At 38.2% G+C, this 19,702-nt stretch overlaps 1 protein-coding gene across 2 annotated transcripts in view; it reads right to left on the bottom strand.

Moving 5' to 3' along the window:
- Window positions 1–19,702, bottom strand: part of PARD3B (par-3 family cell polarity regulator beta) — a 1,008,697-nt gene that overhangs the window by 407,939 nt on the left and 581,056 nt on the right. For both annotated transcript variants that reach the window (XM_028112243.2, XM_088021577.1), the window contains exon 11: window positions 1,872–2,057. In XM_028112243.2, the coding sequence (XP_027968044.2) occupies window positions 1,872–2,057 (186 nt within the window). The remainder of the gene's footprint in view (window positions 1–1,871; window positions 2,058–19,702) is intronic.

Raw genomic sequence — 19,702 nt, forward strand, 5'->3', positions numbered from 1 at the left:
ATACATTAAGTGCTAAGCACAACAAAGGTTAATTGCTGCTATTGTTATTATTACTATTATTTTCCTTTTGCTCCTGGTTCTGTGCATCTGAGCAAGATGGGAGAGTTCGACAGACTGAACCACTGACCCCAATTCTTCACCTTTCTCTGGATTTCCACCTTTGCCACAGCCTTATCAGCGGTCGACTGTGTTTCTCCAGGCCTTGACCTTGGACTCACCCACATGCCTGCTTTGGTCAGAGGCGCCCATGCATAAGTGTGTGTGTAGGTTGTGTGAGCGGATCAGTGCCTAGGATTTAAGAGGCTTCACTCTTTGCTGCTGGCCCTCTGCCACCTCAGGGCATGAGAAGAACATGCTCCAGCGAGCATGCTGGTCCAGGGGTAGGTGAAGTACACGGAGGACATTCAGACCTGCAGATGTATGGTGTGACAAGAGACACAGCAGCCTGAATCACAGCCCCTTCGGTTGTCCTGCAGAGCCATGAGGGGCGTAAAGGCTTACTGATGTATGTTACTGAAATCTTGTCATTGTTTATTATGCAAAAAAAATTAACTGATTCAAGGAGTACATTAAAAAGTTGTCTACCCACAATGAATTTCTTATTTCCCAAGGAAAAAGGCATTAGCTCAGTGTCTAGGTCTGAAACAAATGTGGAATGATAAGGGAGAAGAGACAAAGGCTTCAACAAAGCCAGGATTCCAGGATCAGAGATGCTCCTGTAAACTCTACTTAGGCCTTCTTGGCTTTTATTTAGGGAGGGTCACGTGTGATTAACGTCAGATTATTTTTAAATGGCTAACATTTGTTGAAAGGTTCCCATAGGTACCGTGCTAGACAATATACATACAGTATCTCTCTTAGTCCTCCTAAGAGCACTAGGAGGTAGGCTCTATTAATTTTACTCATTTTACAAATGAGGAAACTGAGGCATACGGAGACAAGTAACTTGTCCACATTGACAGTGGGTGAGAGTAGTCTGGGCAGGATGCAAACTCAAGAAGCCTCATGGCATCGCATGAAATGATGATGGTGGGAGGAGAGCTGGTGATAAGGACAAACATGGTTCCCCCCCAATCACTTTGCTGTTTTAATCACAGCGTGTGTGTTAATTTAATCCTTAGGACACTTGAATTAGGTGTTACCTATTATATGCACCCTCCAGAGATGAAGAAAGGGGAGCACTGCAGGTCAAGTTCCTCGCCCACTTTCCCACGTGGCTAGCACGTGGTGTGCTAGTTGGAGCACATGGAGCTGAAGCTGGATTTGAACCCAGGCAATCTAGTTAACCATTACACTATGTTAATAGCAATGATCACACTTCTCACCCCAATGTGAAAAGGCAGAATCACGTTCTTTCCTTTTTTTTCTGGAAATCTGTAAGCTTTTCCAAGTTCAAAGGCAAACATGCATTCCTGGCACCATGGCTATCTTCAAGTGCATATAATGTGATAAATAACCTTTAATTTACACTACAATCATTCTCAGGCTCCACTGAGCTTTCATTCTTCCAAGAGCAATTTCCTTATTTGCTGCTTTCATGTTGACTTGATTTTAGTTTTGTTTTTCTGAATGTATTTTTAGGTTCAACTCTGTCAGGTTACAAATTCAGAGGAATCTTAACAGAGTGATAAAAGGAATGGGAGAAAGAGTAGTAATCATGATGGGTTTAGAGAACAATGTCTAGAAAATAAAACTAACCACACAGAGTGTGAACGCAGATGATTGTTGCCCAGATCTGTTCACACATACACTTCCTGCACCTGCAGGAGAGCCTCGTGGTCTCATGTCTTCAGACACTCTCTCCACCCAGTTCCCAAACAGCGACATCCCAAGCACCTTCACACTGACATGCAGACAGCAGTCCTACTGACCTTGAAAGCAGCACCTCCATGGATGATGGATTTGATAAAAATTCCCAAGTCCGTTCCAGTTTCTCGAGATTTGTTCCCTTTCAAGCTCACGCCAAGACCAGCAGAACCTGAATCATTCAGGGGGATCTCGAAGGTGAGTTGCTCAGTTGTTTCCAGTGAGAGTGCATAGCAATCAGGTTCTCCTTTCTGTTGAAGTATACATGGAAAGAGTGAAGGGAAGAAAGCGGATTAGTGTTTACACCCAAATGGCCAAACACAGAGGCAACTGGCAAGACAGGTTGATTGGACCTCTAACAGGCTGGTCTTCTCTCTCTACAAGGGGCCACCACCATGTCAGTGGGTGGTAGAAGAGTTCTTGAGAGTCATATTTCCTGATGGTCAACAGAGAGGATCCTTTGGCTAGGTGGAGTCATGCCATTTGAAACATCCTGAAAATATATGGAAATTCAGCAGAACAGTCTCAATAATTAAAGAGGCTGGATATTACTTAGGGGATCTTAAGTACCAGAAAAGACCTTAGAGATAAGGTGATCTTACTATCTTCATTATACAGATGAAGAAACAGAGTTTAGTGTAGAAACATGCTAGAATTTGGGGGAACTATTTGGCTTGTATAATTTAAAACACATCATTTACCATGGAAAAAATGTTCTTGATCAAGAATGTCAATTGGATAGAGAGAACTGAAAAAAATGTTATCTTAAACTTAGGGAAATGTGATTTATAATGAGAATCACTGAATTAAACTTCACTTTGTCTAACTCATGCCTTAAGTTTGCTTCTTTGATAGCATAACTCACTGGCAATCAGATTTTGAAGCTAAACAAAAATGATAATGCACGACAAACATTTGTGTCCACCTAGCCACAAGCACAGCTGTTCTCAAAAACACAGAGTAACAGTGTACGGAGGCAACAGGCACACTTAGGGTTCAAGTTTCCAGGGAGAAGCATAAGGTTAATCAGACTTGGCCCCTGATGTTTTCAAATATACAGCAGTGACTATAGAAAAGTGCTGTCCATATGACCATCTTTGCAGGTGTCCCTGCTGCATCCCTCCCAAGCTCGCAGAAACGTGAAACTCGGCCACAGTGTTTAACTGGAAAATTTGAGAATGAGATAGCCCTAGAAACCTTCAAATCATTCTAGGTCGGTAGTTCTTTCCTCTCTGTAATTATTTCTAGAAACTCTCATCTTAGGGTCACTTCTATAAAATTGCATATTTTAAAAATGACTGTGAATGTCTGGATATGTCACCAAATAACTATAAAATCAGAACTCGCAAAGAACCCATAATTAAAACAGGATTAAGAGGCTGATCATTGCCAGACCCACTGACCTCGTATTTCCAACTCCTACCAAAATAGAGAAAACCCATGTCTACCTTTAAAGAAATAGTTCCTTCATTTAATTTCACTGTAAATGAAGTTAGCTATAAAAATTTGGACAATAGGTGGTTTCAAAGAAATGAAACTTTACTGCTTGATTTAATAAACCCATTACTAGTTAGTTCTTTTAACAAACTCATTATATTATTATCTAAGAAGCAGCCCATTATTTGATTCAAAGTAGCTGCCCTTTTTTCCCCTCCATGGGAATGCCATAGTTAAATATGGAATGTAAATTGTTAGCCTTCATCTTTGTCTTCTAGAATGTCCTATTTAGAACATTTGATAATCATTTATGTTTCCCAGTCTCTCTGGGGTTTGGTTAATTTTAGTCTAATAAAGTTCCACTGAATTAAAGTACAAATTAAAGAACAGCTGTTCTTCCTAGAAGTTTGTGAACACCATTTTAGAGGAAGACTAGAAGCTTCTTTGGCTTTTTATCTACTAGAGACAAAATGACACAAGGCCAAGTTTTGCTTGAGTAATATTTTCAAACCACTTTATTCTGTGATCAAATATGATTTCTTTGGCAACTGTATTTAATTAAGATTGACAATCACTATTTGTACCAACATCTTTCATTTATTACATATGTGGTAAAACAAAATAGAAACCAAGTCATTTATGGCTATCTTGTCATTTGTGTGTATGTGTTATTTCATTTTTTTAAGTTTTGTTTTAATTCCAGTTAGGTAACATACAGTGTTATATCAGTTTCAGGTGTACGATATAGTGATCCAATACTTCCATACATCACCCCCTGTGCTCATCACAAGTGTGCTCCTTCATCCCCATCACCTATCTCACCCACCCCTGCACCGACCTCCCCTCTGGTAACCATCAGTTTGTTCTCTATAGTTAAGGGTCTGTTTCTTGGTTTGTCCCTTTCTCTCTTTCTTTTTCCCTTTGTTCATTTGTTTTCTTAAATTCTACACCTAAGTGAAATCATATGATTTTTGTCTTTCTCTGACTTATTTCACTTAGCGTAATACTCTCTAGCTCCATTCACATTGTTGCAAATGGCAAGATGTCATTCTTTTTGTGGCTGAGGAATATTCCATTGTACACATATACCATATCTTCTTTATCCATTCATCAGTTGATGGACACGTGGGCTGTTTCCATAACTTGGCTACTGTAGATAAAGCTGCTATAAACATCAGGGTGCATGTATCCCTTTGAATTAGTATTTTCGAATTCTTTGGGTAAATACCCAGTAGTACAATTACTGGATCATAGGGTAGTTCTATTTTTAACTTTTTGAGGAAACTCCATACTGTTTTCCAGAGTAGCTGCACCAGTTTGCATTCCCATCAACAGTGCAAGAGGGTTCCTCTTTTAAGTCCCTGATATACCTGACAGCCAGAAATAGAACAACAAAAACAATCTAATGGCTAACAATGGTTCTAAGTGCTTTACACATATTAACATACTTACTCTTCATAACAATCCTATGAGGAATATTATTATGCCCATTTTACAGATGAAGAGACTGAAATGCACAGCAGGTAAGTACCATGATTACAGTCCATGAGACTTGACAGTGTTGGAGTTTTGTGAGGTCCAGGCAGTGTGGTTCCTGTGTCAGACTCTTAACTGCTATGCTACGTCTCAACCTCTGTGAACCACTATAACTTGGCCTACTCACAAGAAATCCCAAGACTGATTCCCACAATGACAGTGAGGCACGATGCAATTTCACATATTCTACTCAACTATAGTTCTGTTTTATATCTTTCTGACACTATATCGGGCTCAAGGCATAATAGTGGCATTATCATTGCTATTCACCCAATGGTGAAGGAAGCCATTATAGTAGTTAACATAGCCATTTCCTCTATTAGAAATAAATGTCCCTTTACCTAATGTACAAAAAAATCAATATGCTGAATGCCTTCCTTCAATAATCTTGCTTCAACAAAGAACTCTAAAAATTAAACTCAAATCTTGCCAGAACACATTTTGGAGAAGAGGAATTAAGGCCTCACAAATGCCCCAAATGCAGGACCTTAGCGATAGGATGATCCCAAAGGCAATGACATATCCACATATCCACACTTTGGATCCTTCCTTGCTTCCTATCTTTCAGACAAGAGCTCTTTCTACAATACCCCTTGCTTTTTACACTCACAATTATCCAGAGGGGGGAAAAAATCGAGATGCTGGCGTAAGAAAGGAAATCTTGTGAATTTCATTCATTTTTTTTTCCTTTCATTATTTCTTATTCTTTGCCATAGAGGCCATGTCTCTAGGTACAAAGTCTGTGAGGTTCCTTGAGCCAGGCCCAGGATGGATGCCCAAATGCCCCTAGTGCATATGTCTTGGCCTAATGCACTGGTACCCACCCCAGTGCCAGCCTTTCAGGGTCCACAACTAAAGCTTTCTCAATCTCAGCAGTATTGAATTTTGGGGCCTGATAATTCTTTGTTGTGGAAGGCTGTCCTATGCATTAAAGGACAGTCAGCAGAATCCGTGGCTATTACCTACAGGATGCCAATAATACCTCCTTCCCCAGTTATGATAACCCCAAATGCCTCAGACACTGCCAAATGTCTCCTGGGCTCAAACTCACTTCCAGTTGAAAACCACTGCTCTGTACAGTCAACTTTAACTGCCAAGTACTGTCAAGTTTAAGGCAACTGCCAAGTATAGTCAAGTTTAAGGCAAGTAGGGTCCAGAGAAGTATTTGGGATTGCAATGCTGCCTGCTGATATGTTCCCAAGTCCCAGAAATGGACTAAGTCTCAGGCTACAGGTTTGTGACTGACCAATTAGTTGGTCACGGAATTCTGCACTTAGTTACGTCTCTGGTTGTATGTCTCTGATTATTTGGCAGCTAATTTTCTAGGGGCAGAAATACAGTCTTTGGGGGATTAACAGAGTAAGAAAAGTGATAAATATTGAATTTATTGTTATATATACAAAATGCTGACTTTTATTAATATAAGCCAGAAGAAAAATTTAGCCTATGAAATGGTGTTTGTTAGGTGAGTTATGCTTCTGTATATGCTGATTTGTACTTTTTTTATTTGTTAAGAATCACAGACTTCTATAAAATAGTATTAACATAAAGACTTCTACTCATTTGAGAACATAACATTAAGTATAATAATGTATGTGCACAGTACATTTCAACTATATAACATATACACTATCTACATAATGACACCTACCCATCTACCTATTACCTACCTGCCTCACAACCCTGTGAGGGTTGTCTATCCGCATATGTGTATATGTCTGCATAGAAAAAAAAGATAGTTATCCACTGGCACTGCAATATGGACCACAGTTTCCTTCTTTACAATTCTTCTGTGTTTTCTAGACATTTGTCCATCATTATAAAAAGATAAATGTTTTTGAAAGGAATTTATGAAGGTATAAGAACCATTTGCTGTATTATTGCACGGCCAACTAGAAAGATGTAAACACATCTCCATAATGACACACACACGTTTACACATATGCATTTCTAATAATACCTATACTATATGTAATATGTATTGCCCTATAGTAGTATATATACTATATGCATTCTTTAAAAATACATAGTATATAATGTGTATGTGTATTCTCTCTATACATATATATGCATGTATGTTTATGTGTGCATGTATGTGTGTAGTACATTGATATCCCTCTTAGATCGCCAATGACTTCCATGTTATGAAATCCGATGGTCAATTGTCATCTTTTATCTTTCCTGATCTACAGGAGCATTAGACCAAATTGATGAAGCCCTACTTTTTGAAATATCTTCTTTTCTTGGTCCCAGGACATCACTTTCTTATAGTTCCTCTCCCACTTCATGGTAGACTCCTTTGCAATTCCCTTTTCTGATTCTTCCCCATCTCACCAAGCTTTAAGTATTAGTGTCCTAAGAATCATTTTTGAAGTTGCCTCACCTAATTTCATGGTTTTAAATATCACTGACACACTCATGAGGCATAAATTCCTATCTCCACCTCTCTCCCCTAAACAAGACTCCCATAACCAATTCTCTAGTGAACAATTTTATAGGATTTCTACCTTGACATCATCACATTGAAGTAGATCATCCCTTAAACCTGTTCCTCCTGAGCAAGTATATGGAACTGTATTCTTTCAGACATTCAAGCAAGAGACCTCAATGTCATTGTTGACTTCCTTCTTATCTCACACTCTATATCCAACCCGTCAGCAACTCCTGTCAGCTCTACTTTAAAAACACACCCAGGACGCCTGGGTGGCTCTGTCAGTTAAGCATCTGCCTTGGGCTCAGGTCGTGAAGCCGGGGTCCTGGGATCGAGGCCCACATCTGGCTCTGTGCTCAGCCAGGAGTCTGTCCCTCCCTCTTCCTCTGCTCCTCCCCCTGCTCGTGCTCTCTGTCTGTCTCTGTCTCTAATAAATTAATGAAATCTTAAAAAAAAAAACACCAAACACCCAGAATTCTATCACTTTAACCATCTGGGCCACCACTGCTTCTCTCCTGACACTCTCTGTCCTAGTGTCTCCTTTCTGCCTCCCTGCTTCCACTTTTCTCCTCTTCAGGATGTTTCTCAACACAGCAGCCAGAATGGTCCCATTAAAACAAATACTCAAAACCTTCTGGTGACTTCCCACCTCATTCAGAGAAAACGCCAGTGTCCTACAACTTCTAAGCTGAGTGCCCTGACTCTTCTCTCCGCTCATCTCTACTACTACTTATCCTATGCTTGCTGCGTTGCCTTTCTTCTTTTCTTCAGTACATCCTTCATCCTTCATGCTTCTGCCCCAAGACCTCTGCATAACCTCTTCTCTCTGCTGTGAATGCTCCTCCCCTAGATTCCTGCAGACCTCCTTCCCTCACTACCTTCAATTCTCTGTTCTAATATCAATTTACTAGTGAGGTTGTCCCTGACCATTCAGTTTCAAATTGCTTAAATGCCCTCTGAATACCACCCTACCCATGTCTACTATCCTGCTTTTCCTCCACAGTACTTATCACATATCGTATATGTGCTTATTTTTTTTTAAAGATTTATTTATTTATTAGATAGAGAGAGAGAGAGCTTGCGGGGCAGGAGGAGAAAGAGAGTCTTAAGTAGACTCCATGTTGAGCATGAAGCCCGACTCAGGGCTTGATCTCACGACTCTGAGACCACCACCAGAGCCAAAACCACTTAACCACTTAGTCGTTTAAACAACTTTACCACCCAGGTGCTCCTGCTCATTTGTTTGTTTGTTTGTTTGTTTTTTCTTTTTTTTTCTTTTATGTTTTTAATAGGGTCTCTTGAATGTGGGAACTTTTACATTATTCTGATTCTTTTTCCACCAATTTATTGCCAGTGCTTAAAACAGTGCCAGACTCAAAAACAGGCACTGGATAACTATTTGCTGAGTGAACAAACATACACAGATAGATACAGATGTTTGTGTGTATGTCCAACAGTATGTGCTTGTGTATATGTACACGTGTATCTGTAAATACGTATTTGTGGGTTGTATACATATATATGTAAATAAATAAACTGCAGCTATCACATTTGATTTCTACCATTCCAGATTTCACTAATTTAAACGTTTATAAATTAGTACATACATTAAAAATAATAAAAAGCACAAAGTATAATAGTTTTAAGAAACTTAAAAGTAACCTCGTCCAATTTCCCTTTTCACACAATGCTTCCAGTTCCTAGGAGAGATGATAACATAGCTCAGTGTCAGCATCCGATCCTCAATGAAGGCATCAAGAGGTGTTACTGCTACCAATCTGTGATGAACACTGGACTGCTCATGGTTTTAAATTATAACATGTACTTCAAATCTTTAGTGAATACTGCAAACAGCAGTATTCATGGTACATTTCATCAAGTCTGGGAAGCACTGTGATCCAGTACCCAAAGACACATCAGCCATCTTTCTGTCTGTTTACCCTCCAAGCAAACACATATATGTGTACACATACACCTATAAACAAAAGTTTCATGAAACAATACTTAACCAGAGTGCAATGCCTTTTAGAGATTTCTATGATATCTTATTTAATTTTTAATTTGGTCACAATCCTCTACATTAATTTCATAATCCAATACTGGGACATAATTTTCAATTGGGAAAACACTGAAATTATTTATATATATATATATATATAATTTTTATTAAATAAAAAAATAAATGAAATGCAAAACCAAATGGTGAGTAAAATGTTAACTGTCTTATCCTAATTTTTATAAGCCATTTTAATGTTTTATCCTAACCACCCCTAGCCTTAATTAATCCTTTAATCTCTTTTACACAAACTTTCTTCAAGTTCTTACAGCTGCTGTTCTGTTACCATAATTAAATATATTTTACCTTATCCCTCCCATCCAGTTATGTCTTTCCCTATTTTTCCATTCCCTCACTTTGTTCTCTGTAACACTATCTCTATTCCCAAGCACAACAAATAACCTGTTAGAGCTGGAATAAAGAAATGAGATTGGTCCGTTCTGGCCTGAGTGACAAGAGTCACTCTTTGCAAAACATAGTGATCCAACAAATATTTATCAAGCATCTTGTATGTACACAACACTGTTATATGAAGTGGCCAGTCTACATAGAGATAATTGGCAAAAAGTTTACTGTACAATATGTGAGGGCCTTTCTGTTTCATTCACAAATTATCTGGAAAGGAAGAGTCGAATTTAAGAATAGAAAAGAAACAGAGGCATCTACATAGGTGGACCTTGTGAGATATACTAACCATTTTTATCAAACAAATATCATAGAGAATAAAGAAGCTGAGAAAAAGAGAGATAAACTACTGGATCATGAGGGGAGAGTTCAAGAGATAAGTGATATCATAAAGCAAAACAACATTAGAATAATTGGGATCCCAGAAGAAGAAAGAAAGAAAGGGGCAGAAGTTATATTGGAGCAAATTATAGCAGAGAACTTCCCTAATTTGGGGAAGGAAACAGGCATCAAAATCCAGGAGGCACAGAGAAACCCCTCAAAATCAGTAAAAATAGGTCAATACCCTGACATCTAATAGTAAAACTCACAAGTCTCAGAGACAAAGAGAAAATCCTGAAAGCAGCTCGGGACAAAAGGTCTGTAACCTACAATGGTAGAAACATTAGATTGGCAGCAGACCTATCCACAGAGACCTGGCAGGCCAGAAAGGACTGGCATGATATATTCAGAGCACTAAACGAGAAAAATATGCAGCCAAGAATACTATATCCAGCTAGGCTATCATTGAAAATAGAAGGAGAGATCAAAAGCTTCCAGGACAAACAAAAACTAAAAAAATTTGCAAACACCAAACCAGCCCTACCAGAAATACTGAGAGGGGTCCTCTAAGCAAAGAAAGAGCCTAAAAGTAACATAGACCAGAAAGGAACAGAGAGAATAAACAGTAACAGTCACCTTACAGGCAATACAATGGCACTAAATTCGTATCTTTCAATAGTTACCCTGAATGTAAATGGGCTAAACGACCCAATCAAAAGACACAGGGTATCAGAAGGGATAAAAAAAAGCAAGACCCATCGATATGCTGTCTGCAAGAGACTAATTTTAGACCCAAAGACACCTCCAGATTGAAAGTGAGGGGGTGGAAAACCTTCTACCATGCTAATGGACATCAAAAGAAAGTTGGGGTGGCAATCCTTATATCAGACAAATTAGATTTTTAAACCAAAGACTATAATAAGAGATGAGGAAGGACACTACATCATACTTAAAGGGTCTATTCAACAAGAAGATCTAACAATTGTAAATATCTATGCCCCTAACATGGAAGCAGCCAGTTATCTAAACCAGTTAATAACAAAATAAAAGAAACACATCAACAATAATACAATAATAGTAAGGGACAGTAACACCCCCCCTCACTGAAACGGACAGATCATCTAGCAAAAGATCAACAAGGAAATGAAGGCTTTAAATGACACACGGGATCAGATGGACTTCAGAGATATATTCAGAACATTCCATCCCAAAGCAACGGAATATACATTCTTCTCTAGTGCCCATGGAACATTCTCCAGAATAGATCACATCCTAGGTCACAAATCAGGTCTCAACCGGTACCAAAAGATTGGGATCATTCCCTGCATATTTTCAGACCACAATGCTTTGAAACTAGAACTCAATCACAAGAGGAAAGTCGGAAAGAACTCAAATACATGGAGGTTAAAGGGCATAAAATCAATGCACAGAAATCAGTGGCATTTCTATACACCAACAATAAGACAGACGAAAGAGAAATTGAGGAGTCGATCCCATTTACAATCGCACCCAAAACCATAAGGAATAAAGCTAGGAATAAATCTAACCAAAGAGGCAAAGAATCTGTACTTAGAAAACTATAGAATACTCATGAAAGAAATTGAGGAAGACACAAAGAAATGGAAAAACGTTCCATGCTCATGGCCTGGAAGAACAAATATTGTGAAAATGTCTATGCTACCTAGAGCAATCTACACATTTAATGCAATCCCTATCAAAATACCATCAACTTTTTTCAAAGAAATGGAACAAACAATCCTAAAATTTGTGTGGAACCAGAAAAGACCCCGAATAGCCAGAGGAATGTTGGAAAAAGAAAAGCAAAGCTGGTGGCATCACAATTCCGGACTTCCAGCTCTATTACAAAGCTGTCATCATCAAGACAGTATGGTACTGGCACAAGAACAGACACATAGATCAATGGAACAGAACAGAGAGCTCAGAAACGGACCCTCAACTCTATGGTCAATTACCCTTCGACAAAGCAGGAAAGAATGTGCAATGGAAAAAAGACAGTCTCTTCAACAAATGGTGTTGGGAAAATTGGACAGTCACATGCAGAAGAATTAAATTGAACCATTTCCTTACACCACACACAAAAATACTCAAAATGGATGAAAGACCTAAATGGCAGGCAGGAATCCATCAAAATCCTAGAGGAGAACACAGGCAGCAACCTCTTCGACTTCAGCCGCAGCAACTTCTTCCTAGACACATCACCAAAGGCCAGGGAAGCAAGGGCAAAAATGAACTATTGGGACTTCATCAAGATAAACAGCTTTTGCACAGCAAAGGAAACATTCAATGAAACCAAAAGATAACCGACAGAATAGGAGAAGATATTTGCAAATGACATGTCAGATAAAGGGCTAGTATCCAAAACCTATAAAGAACTTTCAAACTCAACACCCAAAGAACAAATAATCCAATCAAGAAATGGGCAGAAGACATGAACAGACATTTTTCCAAAGAAGACATCCAAATGGCCAACAGACACACGAAAAAGTGCTCAACATCACTGGGCATCATCAGGGAAATACAAATCACACCAGTCAGGATGGCTAAAATGAACATGTCAGGAAACGACAGATGTTGGTGAGGATGCGGAGAAAGGGGAACCCTCCTACACTGTTGGTGGGAATGCAAGCTGGTGTAGCCACTCTGGAAAACAGTATGGAGGGTCCTCAAAAAGTTGAAATTAAAGCTACCCTACAACCCAGCATTAGAGCTACCCTACAACCCAGCAATTGCACTACTGGGTATTTACCGCAAAGACACAAATGTAGTGATCCTAAGGGGCACGTGCACCCCAATGTTTATAGCAGCAATGTCCACCATAGCCAAACTATGGAAGGAGCCTAGATGTCCATCAACAGATGAATGGATAAAGAAGATGGGGTATATATATATACAATGGAATATTATGCAGCCATCAAAAAAATGAAATCTTGCCATTTTCAACGATGTGGATGGAACTAGAGGGTATTATGCTAAGTGAAATAAGTCAATCAGAGAAAGACAAGTATCATATGACCTCACTGATATGAGGAATTTGAGAAACAAGACAGAGGATCATAGGGGAAGGGAGGGAAAAATGAAACAAGACGAAACCAGAGAGGGACACAAACCATAAGAGACTCTTAATCCCAGGAAACAGAGTGAAGGTTGCTGGAGTGGAGGGAGGTGGCAGGATGGGGTGGCTGGGTGGACACTGGGGAGGGTATGTGCTACGGTGAGCGCTGTGAATTGTGTAAGACTGATGAATCACAGACTTTTACCCCTGAAACAAATAATACATTATATGTTAACTTAAAAAAAGACAAAAAAAATTATCAAAGTAATTACTCGGTGTGAGAAGAGGAAAGGGAGGTGGAAGATGACTTGCTAGGCATCTATATTATTTACTTAAGAGTATTCCAAGTAGGGCCATCTCTGGAATCAGAAACGTTCTTTCGTGCAAAGCAGTACTTGATTCACACATGCAAGTGTAGTAATAGCCCAGCCTTCCAAACCCCAGGGAATCCACCGGTCTGCAGGGCCAGTGTGCAATTTCTCAGAAGCCTAAGTCAGACCTGAAAGCATCCATGCTGAACCTTTTATGGCCCTCATTTCATTAAATGCTGTGCTCTTGGCTCAGCACAAGCAAGCTCTGGATGTCTTTGCCTTGCCTCCCAAATGTGTAATTAGTCTGTGTTGTGAGCTTACTTTATGCAAGAGTTATGATTTACGTGCAATCATTTTGTCAATTACCAAAACTCAAACAAGAGGGCTTTAAGGGGAAAAAATGAATATATATAAAAATATATGTGTGTGTGTGTGTGTGTATATATATATATATATGTATATATATATATATATATATTTAATATAAAGCAAAAGCTATACGTGGCAATTCTGCCAGGATATTTTATAATAAGCTTAAGCACTATTAACTTTTGCCTAAGTAAATTCTAAGGAATTTGAGGTGATAAAACTTTTGTTATAGCTAAATAAATTTTCGTTACAATGAAAGGATAAGATACCTGCAAGACATGTAATTTTCTGAATTTTTAACATTTTCTAAAAAAGTATGGATAGCTATTATAAACATGAAAAGGTTTTGGTCAATTGGATTACATAAAGTTCGGAATGTGAATATCACCCTTGAGTAGGGATAAGAGGCTCTTTCCAACAGCTGGGAGGCATTCTATTTTAGATTGTACTTTTCAGGGAGTAAAGAAAACACAGCAAGAGATGAGCAGGCATATGCAAAGGTAAATGGCGATCCAAGGATGATTATCTTAATAAAGGTAAAAGACTTCCCCCTCCAACTGTTGCTAATATATAAATGAAATCAGCAGAACCCTGGGTGATTTATAAGTGGACAGATTATTTTTTAAAGTCTTTTGCCTTCTGGGCAACATAGACAAATCAGAAGAAAGAGCCAGAGGTCATACTGCAGGTAGTTTAAAAATCTGAGTCATACTGTAGGTTGTTGATAATTAACCCAATCATTGGGGGAAACTTCCTTAAATGTAGGTTTCTTATGGGTAGCTCGATTATCAATATAGTAAATATATGTCCTCCTTATGTAATCTCCTTAAGTAAATATTCATCTACGTTCAAATACTTTATAACTAAAGACCTGAATGAAGAAAATCCTACAAAATGTCTGTAATTGAGACACTTTTTTCATGTTTTTTGATATCCATTCTCTGGAAAGGATGAGGAAAAAACCTACGGAACATAAGAGCTGACTTCTGACTGCACTTATCAAAATTTTAAGTCAAAGATTAATCTAATACCAGGAAACAAATGTCAAAGAAAATGGCCATTCTTCATTGTCTGCTCAATATAAAAATGCCTTAATGTAATACTAAGAGATTAAAACTAACAGAAGTAAAGTAAGTCAAAGTTAAGATTCCTGTAGCTATCCTTTTTCCTCTCCTACTTAGGGTATATATACTTGAAAGATCAGCAAATTCCATAGTTGCGTAACACTGGCAAAAAACACTGTTTTTTCCTTTTTCCGATAAACATGGAAGAAATGAATATAATATATTGTGTCATGAAAAGTAGTATAAATGAATACGTTACAATTCAGACAGCATGGATTCTTTATAAAACTAGAAACTGCTTTGTTTACATGGGGAAGAAATAGGTCCTTTTTGTTTTGTGTTTATTCCTTCCCATTAAAAGTGAACTACAGAAACCTGATTATAATGTCTTAAGCCTTTTATAGACAATCATTCAGTGTTTAAAATACAAGAATACACGCTTTTATATGAGTATAAGATTTAAGAACAAACAGTACGACGTAATAATATAATACTCTAAAAAGGAAGCATAGAGGGCCTGATTCTTAGAGGAGCAGACCTATTTGAAAACCTGGAGTCTTAGGTGAAATACTTCCAATATCTTTGCCATCCCAAATACTCTGTCTGCCAAGCTATCTGCATTTAACAGTTTTAAAAGACAACTCAACTCTCCAGGACAAAAGCTGAACATGAATAAAAAATACGGAGCACTTCATGGAAGTGAGCTACCAATTATGGTGCCTGTTCCACACACAGCCTGTCACTGTTCAGGAAGGGTTAGCAACTCACTGAATTGGAGGTGCCCTCTGAAACCACGACCGTCAGTCCATAGGTGGCTAATGCTTGCTGCAGGGGTCTGGCCCAAGGCCACGCCCAACTAGAGAGGGTTTTAGAAACCAACTATGCCAGTGAAATTGGTTCCTTCTAAGACTTGGATCCACGTAAGGTCTAGAACACAGGGTCACAGTCATTGCACGTGAGGACAAATACCCCGATAGTTTCTATTATGAAAAATTCTAGGGAAAAGGTTTATTTTAGGACTTCTGACTGCTTTTAAGAGGTTAATACATATTCCCTAATTTCACTTGATCATGGTAAACACCTTTGCATGAAGCATATTGGAGGAAAAGTATTCCCCCCCTACACTTAAAAGACATGTTGCTTTAGAGAACACAGGGGAGGTCAAGGTAGAAAGGAATGGAGTGGGGAACAGAGAAGGCTCAAGAGAGAAGAAATCTTGTAGGTCATGAACAATGTCCTAGAGATACCACACAGCCTCATGGTTAAGTTTCCAGTTCCATTTCTTCTGTGTCATGCTTCTGTGTACATGCCATATGTCACAACTTGCATCATCGATAACAGAGTATCATAGAAGGAAAATACAGACTCAGGCCAGGCTTCCAAAGACATAGAACAGCAAGCACATTCTGGAGCCCTTATTCCATAATGGGGAAAAAAAATGACATTTAGTTTCTTTATGAGAAATTAATTTATTTTTAGTTTTAGTTTTTAGTTTTGGATTGGGAGATTTCTGCAGATAATATAAAGACAATGGATTACAGTTATTTTCACTGGGATCTTAGGAAGTCACAGAATAAGATATCTAGCCACTACAGTAAAAGTATAAAAATGTTCTATCTAACACCCACCATTCTGAGTATGTGTGTCATTATTTAGGGCACAACAATTCTTTTAGTAAAGATAATATAGTTTTCTTCCCAACTCAAGAATTCTAAAAGCAGAGATTATGTCTCCAACACCTTCATTTTCTCTAGAAGACCCAATAAATGTTCTTTCACTTTGAGGCACAGAACTCTGAAGGGCAGAGTCGTGTTTATTAAATTATGCTACAATGTAGTAAAGGTACTACCACAGACTCAAGAAAGTAGTATTTTTGTGGGGGCTGGAGGAGGGGCTAATTTGTTTGTTGGTGAAGGCTTTAAAAAAAGGAAATGATGAAAATATAGCCATTTTAGCCCTATCCTTCATCTGATGTTTGAGTTGTACCTAATGAGACTCCAGCTGGAAACCAATCCCCTTTAGAACACTATCCATGATAAATAATCCTAAATTCCAAATAGAGATTGAGAAATCTCTATGGGTAGCAAGCATTTTAAATTCACAGCACATGTTATGTTTACTATTGTAATGAGAATGTTCTTACCATATATGTAATATGCCCTTTATATATGTAGATGAAGGCATATAATTTGCATTTTATCTTAATTAAATCAATTATGCTATTAAAAATTAATTTTCAGATAAAACTGACTTCAAAATAAGAAGTCATTTATGTTCTGTAGAGTATGAAAAATCCATCAAAATTAAAATGTGGATCTATCTTCCCTATCCCCACTATGACAAGCAAATTGGGGAGAAAGGAAACCTATCCACAGTTAATTAATGGGGAAAAGTGTATCAGTCAGTTGCTGTCACAAAAATGTTGCATAACAAACCATGCCAAATTGGGATACGAGCAATAAGGCTCACATATCTGCAGGTTGACTGGGGTTTGCATGACCAAGGCTGGACTCAAGTAAGCTTGCCTTCAAAGTGTGGGGCACATACATGTCTGCTCCATGTATCTAGCATCTTCCTTAGACCACTGGATATCTGAAATATGTTTCTTACATGCTGAAAGACAGGAATGCAAATATGAAAGTATCTTTAAAGCCTTTGTTCACATAACATCCACTAACATCTAATTGGCCAAATGAATTTGCATGGCCAAGTCCACAGTGTGCGCTTGGAAAAGAACTATCCACATACACATAATGAGATATGACAAGAGGATGGATATATAATGCTACTATTTGGAAGTGAATTGAGATCGATCAATAATCCCATCCTCCAACGGAGTGATATATATATATATTTTTTTTTTCCATATATGGGAGATACCAAGGGTTAATAATATATCATAGGGTTTTTATTTCTTTTAATCATATCTTTCCTTTCCTTTGGTATCACATTTTCTACTGACACATATATTCATCCATCGTTATCATCTGAATGTTGGTGTCCCCCCAAATTCATATGTAGAAATCTTAATCCCCGTGGTGATGGCATTCAGAGGTGGGGCCTTTGGAAGGCAATTATGTCATGGGGGTGGAATCCTCATGAATGGGATTTATGCCTTTATAAAGAGCTCCCTAGACATTGTCATCATATGAGGATACAATGAGAAATCTGTGATGCAGAAGACAGCCCTTACTTGGTCATGCTGGCACCCTGATCTTGGGCTTGCAGCCTCTAGAGCTGTGAAAAATAAGTTCCCCTTGTTTATAAGCCACCCAACCTGCAGTATTGTTACAACAGCCCAAATGGACTAAGACACCATCCTATAGTCTGTACTTGAGAGTGGCTTCTATGTCTGTGTGATTTTCCCAAGGTAGAGGAAGTCAGTAGCCTAGATCTGGGAAGATTCCTGCCCCTGCATCCCTGCATTGTTCCTGTCAGGTTCTTAAAAGGGGCTCTTCAGGTGGCTCCAGAGTCCTAAATAAATGGCTTAGGTTACTGAATACGGCCTTTCACTTTATGTTATTCTTCTTCAGTATTTATCTTCCAAATGATCCTCTCCCTTGCTGTTTTTATATATGTGAAAGCAGGACAAGGGTAAGGGAGCAATTTCTTGCAGCAATTTAATTCCTGTAAATTCAGTGTGTAATTACAAGAAGTTTAAAAGTTCAGCACACTTCCAATCGGTGTTTCCCTAGATGTAGGTTGAGCAGGATTTCTTTCTTCCCTGAACTGATGGATCTTCATTTTCCAACAAAGTCAAGTATGCATCAAAGACTAAACAAGGACTATCTCATGCCTAAGGAATTTTTTTTTAATTAATCCGACACAACTCCATTTTTACTTGCTGATACATGAAAAAGGAAGACTCATCTAAGTACAGTGAGTGAATGAATCACTTTAGTCAAGCATTTTCCCGACAATACAAACCTACAAATTTTATGATACTGAAGTCAAGCATAAGAAAAAAAAAGCTTTATTTTACATGTATGTGTGTATATATCAAATACAGAAACTATTTTCACCTCAAAAGAAATTTTGCAGTGAAGGTATAATGGAGTAAGAGACTCTTTACTTAATATCTCCAAATATCCTGATTTTGTGTCTCAGCATATAAGCCACTTGTTCCTTTCCTGATTTTACCAGTGAGAAAACAATTTGCCCTCCTCTGAACTCCGTTTTATTTTCTTTTTCCCATTCTTATGATTCTCATCACTTCCTATTCCTCCTAAGAGCACTGCTGATAAGTGCTGGATCAGTTAATTCTCCCATTGTAGTTCAATATGGACCACAGTTAATTAATATTAAAAAATTATTTTAAAAGCTGCTAATTAAGTTCCACTATCACCATGACCACCGTCATCAAATGGGATTTTGGGTAGTGGATTTGGGATACATACAGCAACAAATTCCCCTTCCTCATTTTCTACAATGCTAATGAGCTTAATCATGACCTATTGCCATACTGATGCCTATGAAGGGCTGAGCTATGCAAGAAAATAGCTCACAAATGCTTCTAAGAACTCACATTTATTTTGGCTCATCTGATCACCATATCCGCTCTTGAGTTTTGATATGGGGTGGAGTAAATCTGTCATTCACTTCTACTTTATTATGACAGCTGGTGTTACTTGGCAACTACTCTGTTCAAATTAACCCCCAAAAAAGCAATTTTTCACATTTAAAACAAAGATCGTGTCTCTATCAACTCCTAAACAATTGGGTGAGAAGTTTAAATTCACTTACTAAGTGACTTCACTTACTCTAAATAAAACTGGAAAGCAAATAAACCAAAAGTTGCTTTGACAGTTTTTGTTTGTTTTACTAAATTGGGCACCATTGTGTACAAACACCAAATCAAACACTCTCAATGTATCCGGTATCTCCCTGTCTTTG

This window comes from Eumetopias jubatus, unplaced genomic scaffold (genome assembly GCF_037043125.1).
Source record: "Eumetopias jubatus isolate StellerSeaLion01/CBP00866 unplaced genomic scaffold, mEumJub1_p1.0 scaffold_3, whole genome shotgun sequence".
Taxonomy (NCBI): domain Eukaryota; kingdom Metazoa; phylum Chordata; class Mammalia; order Carnivora; family Otariidae; genus Eumetopias; species Eumetopias jubatus.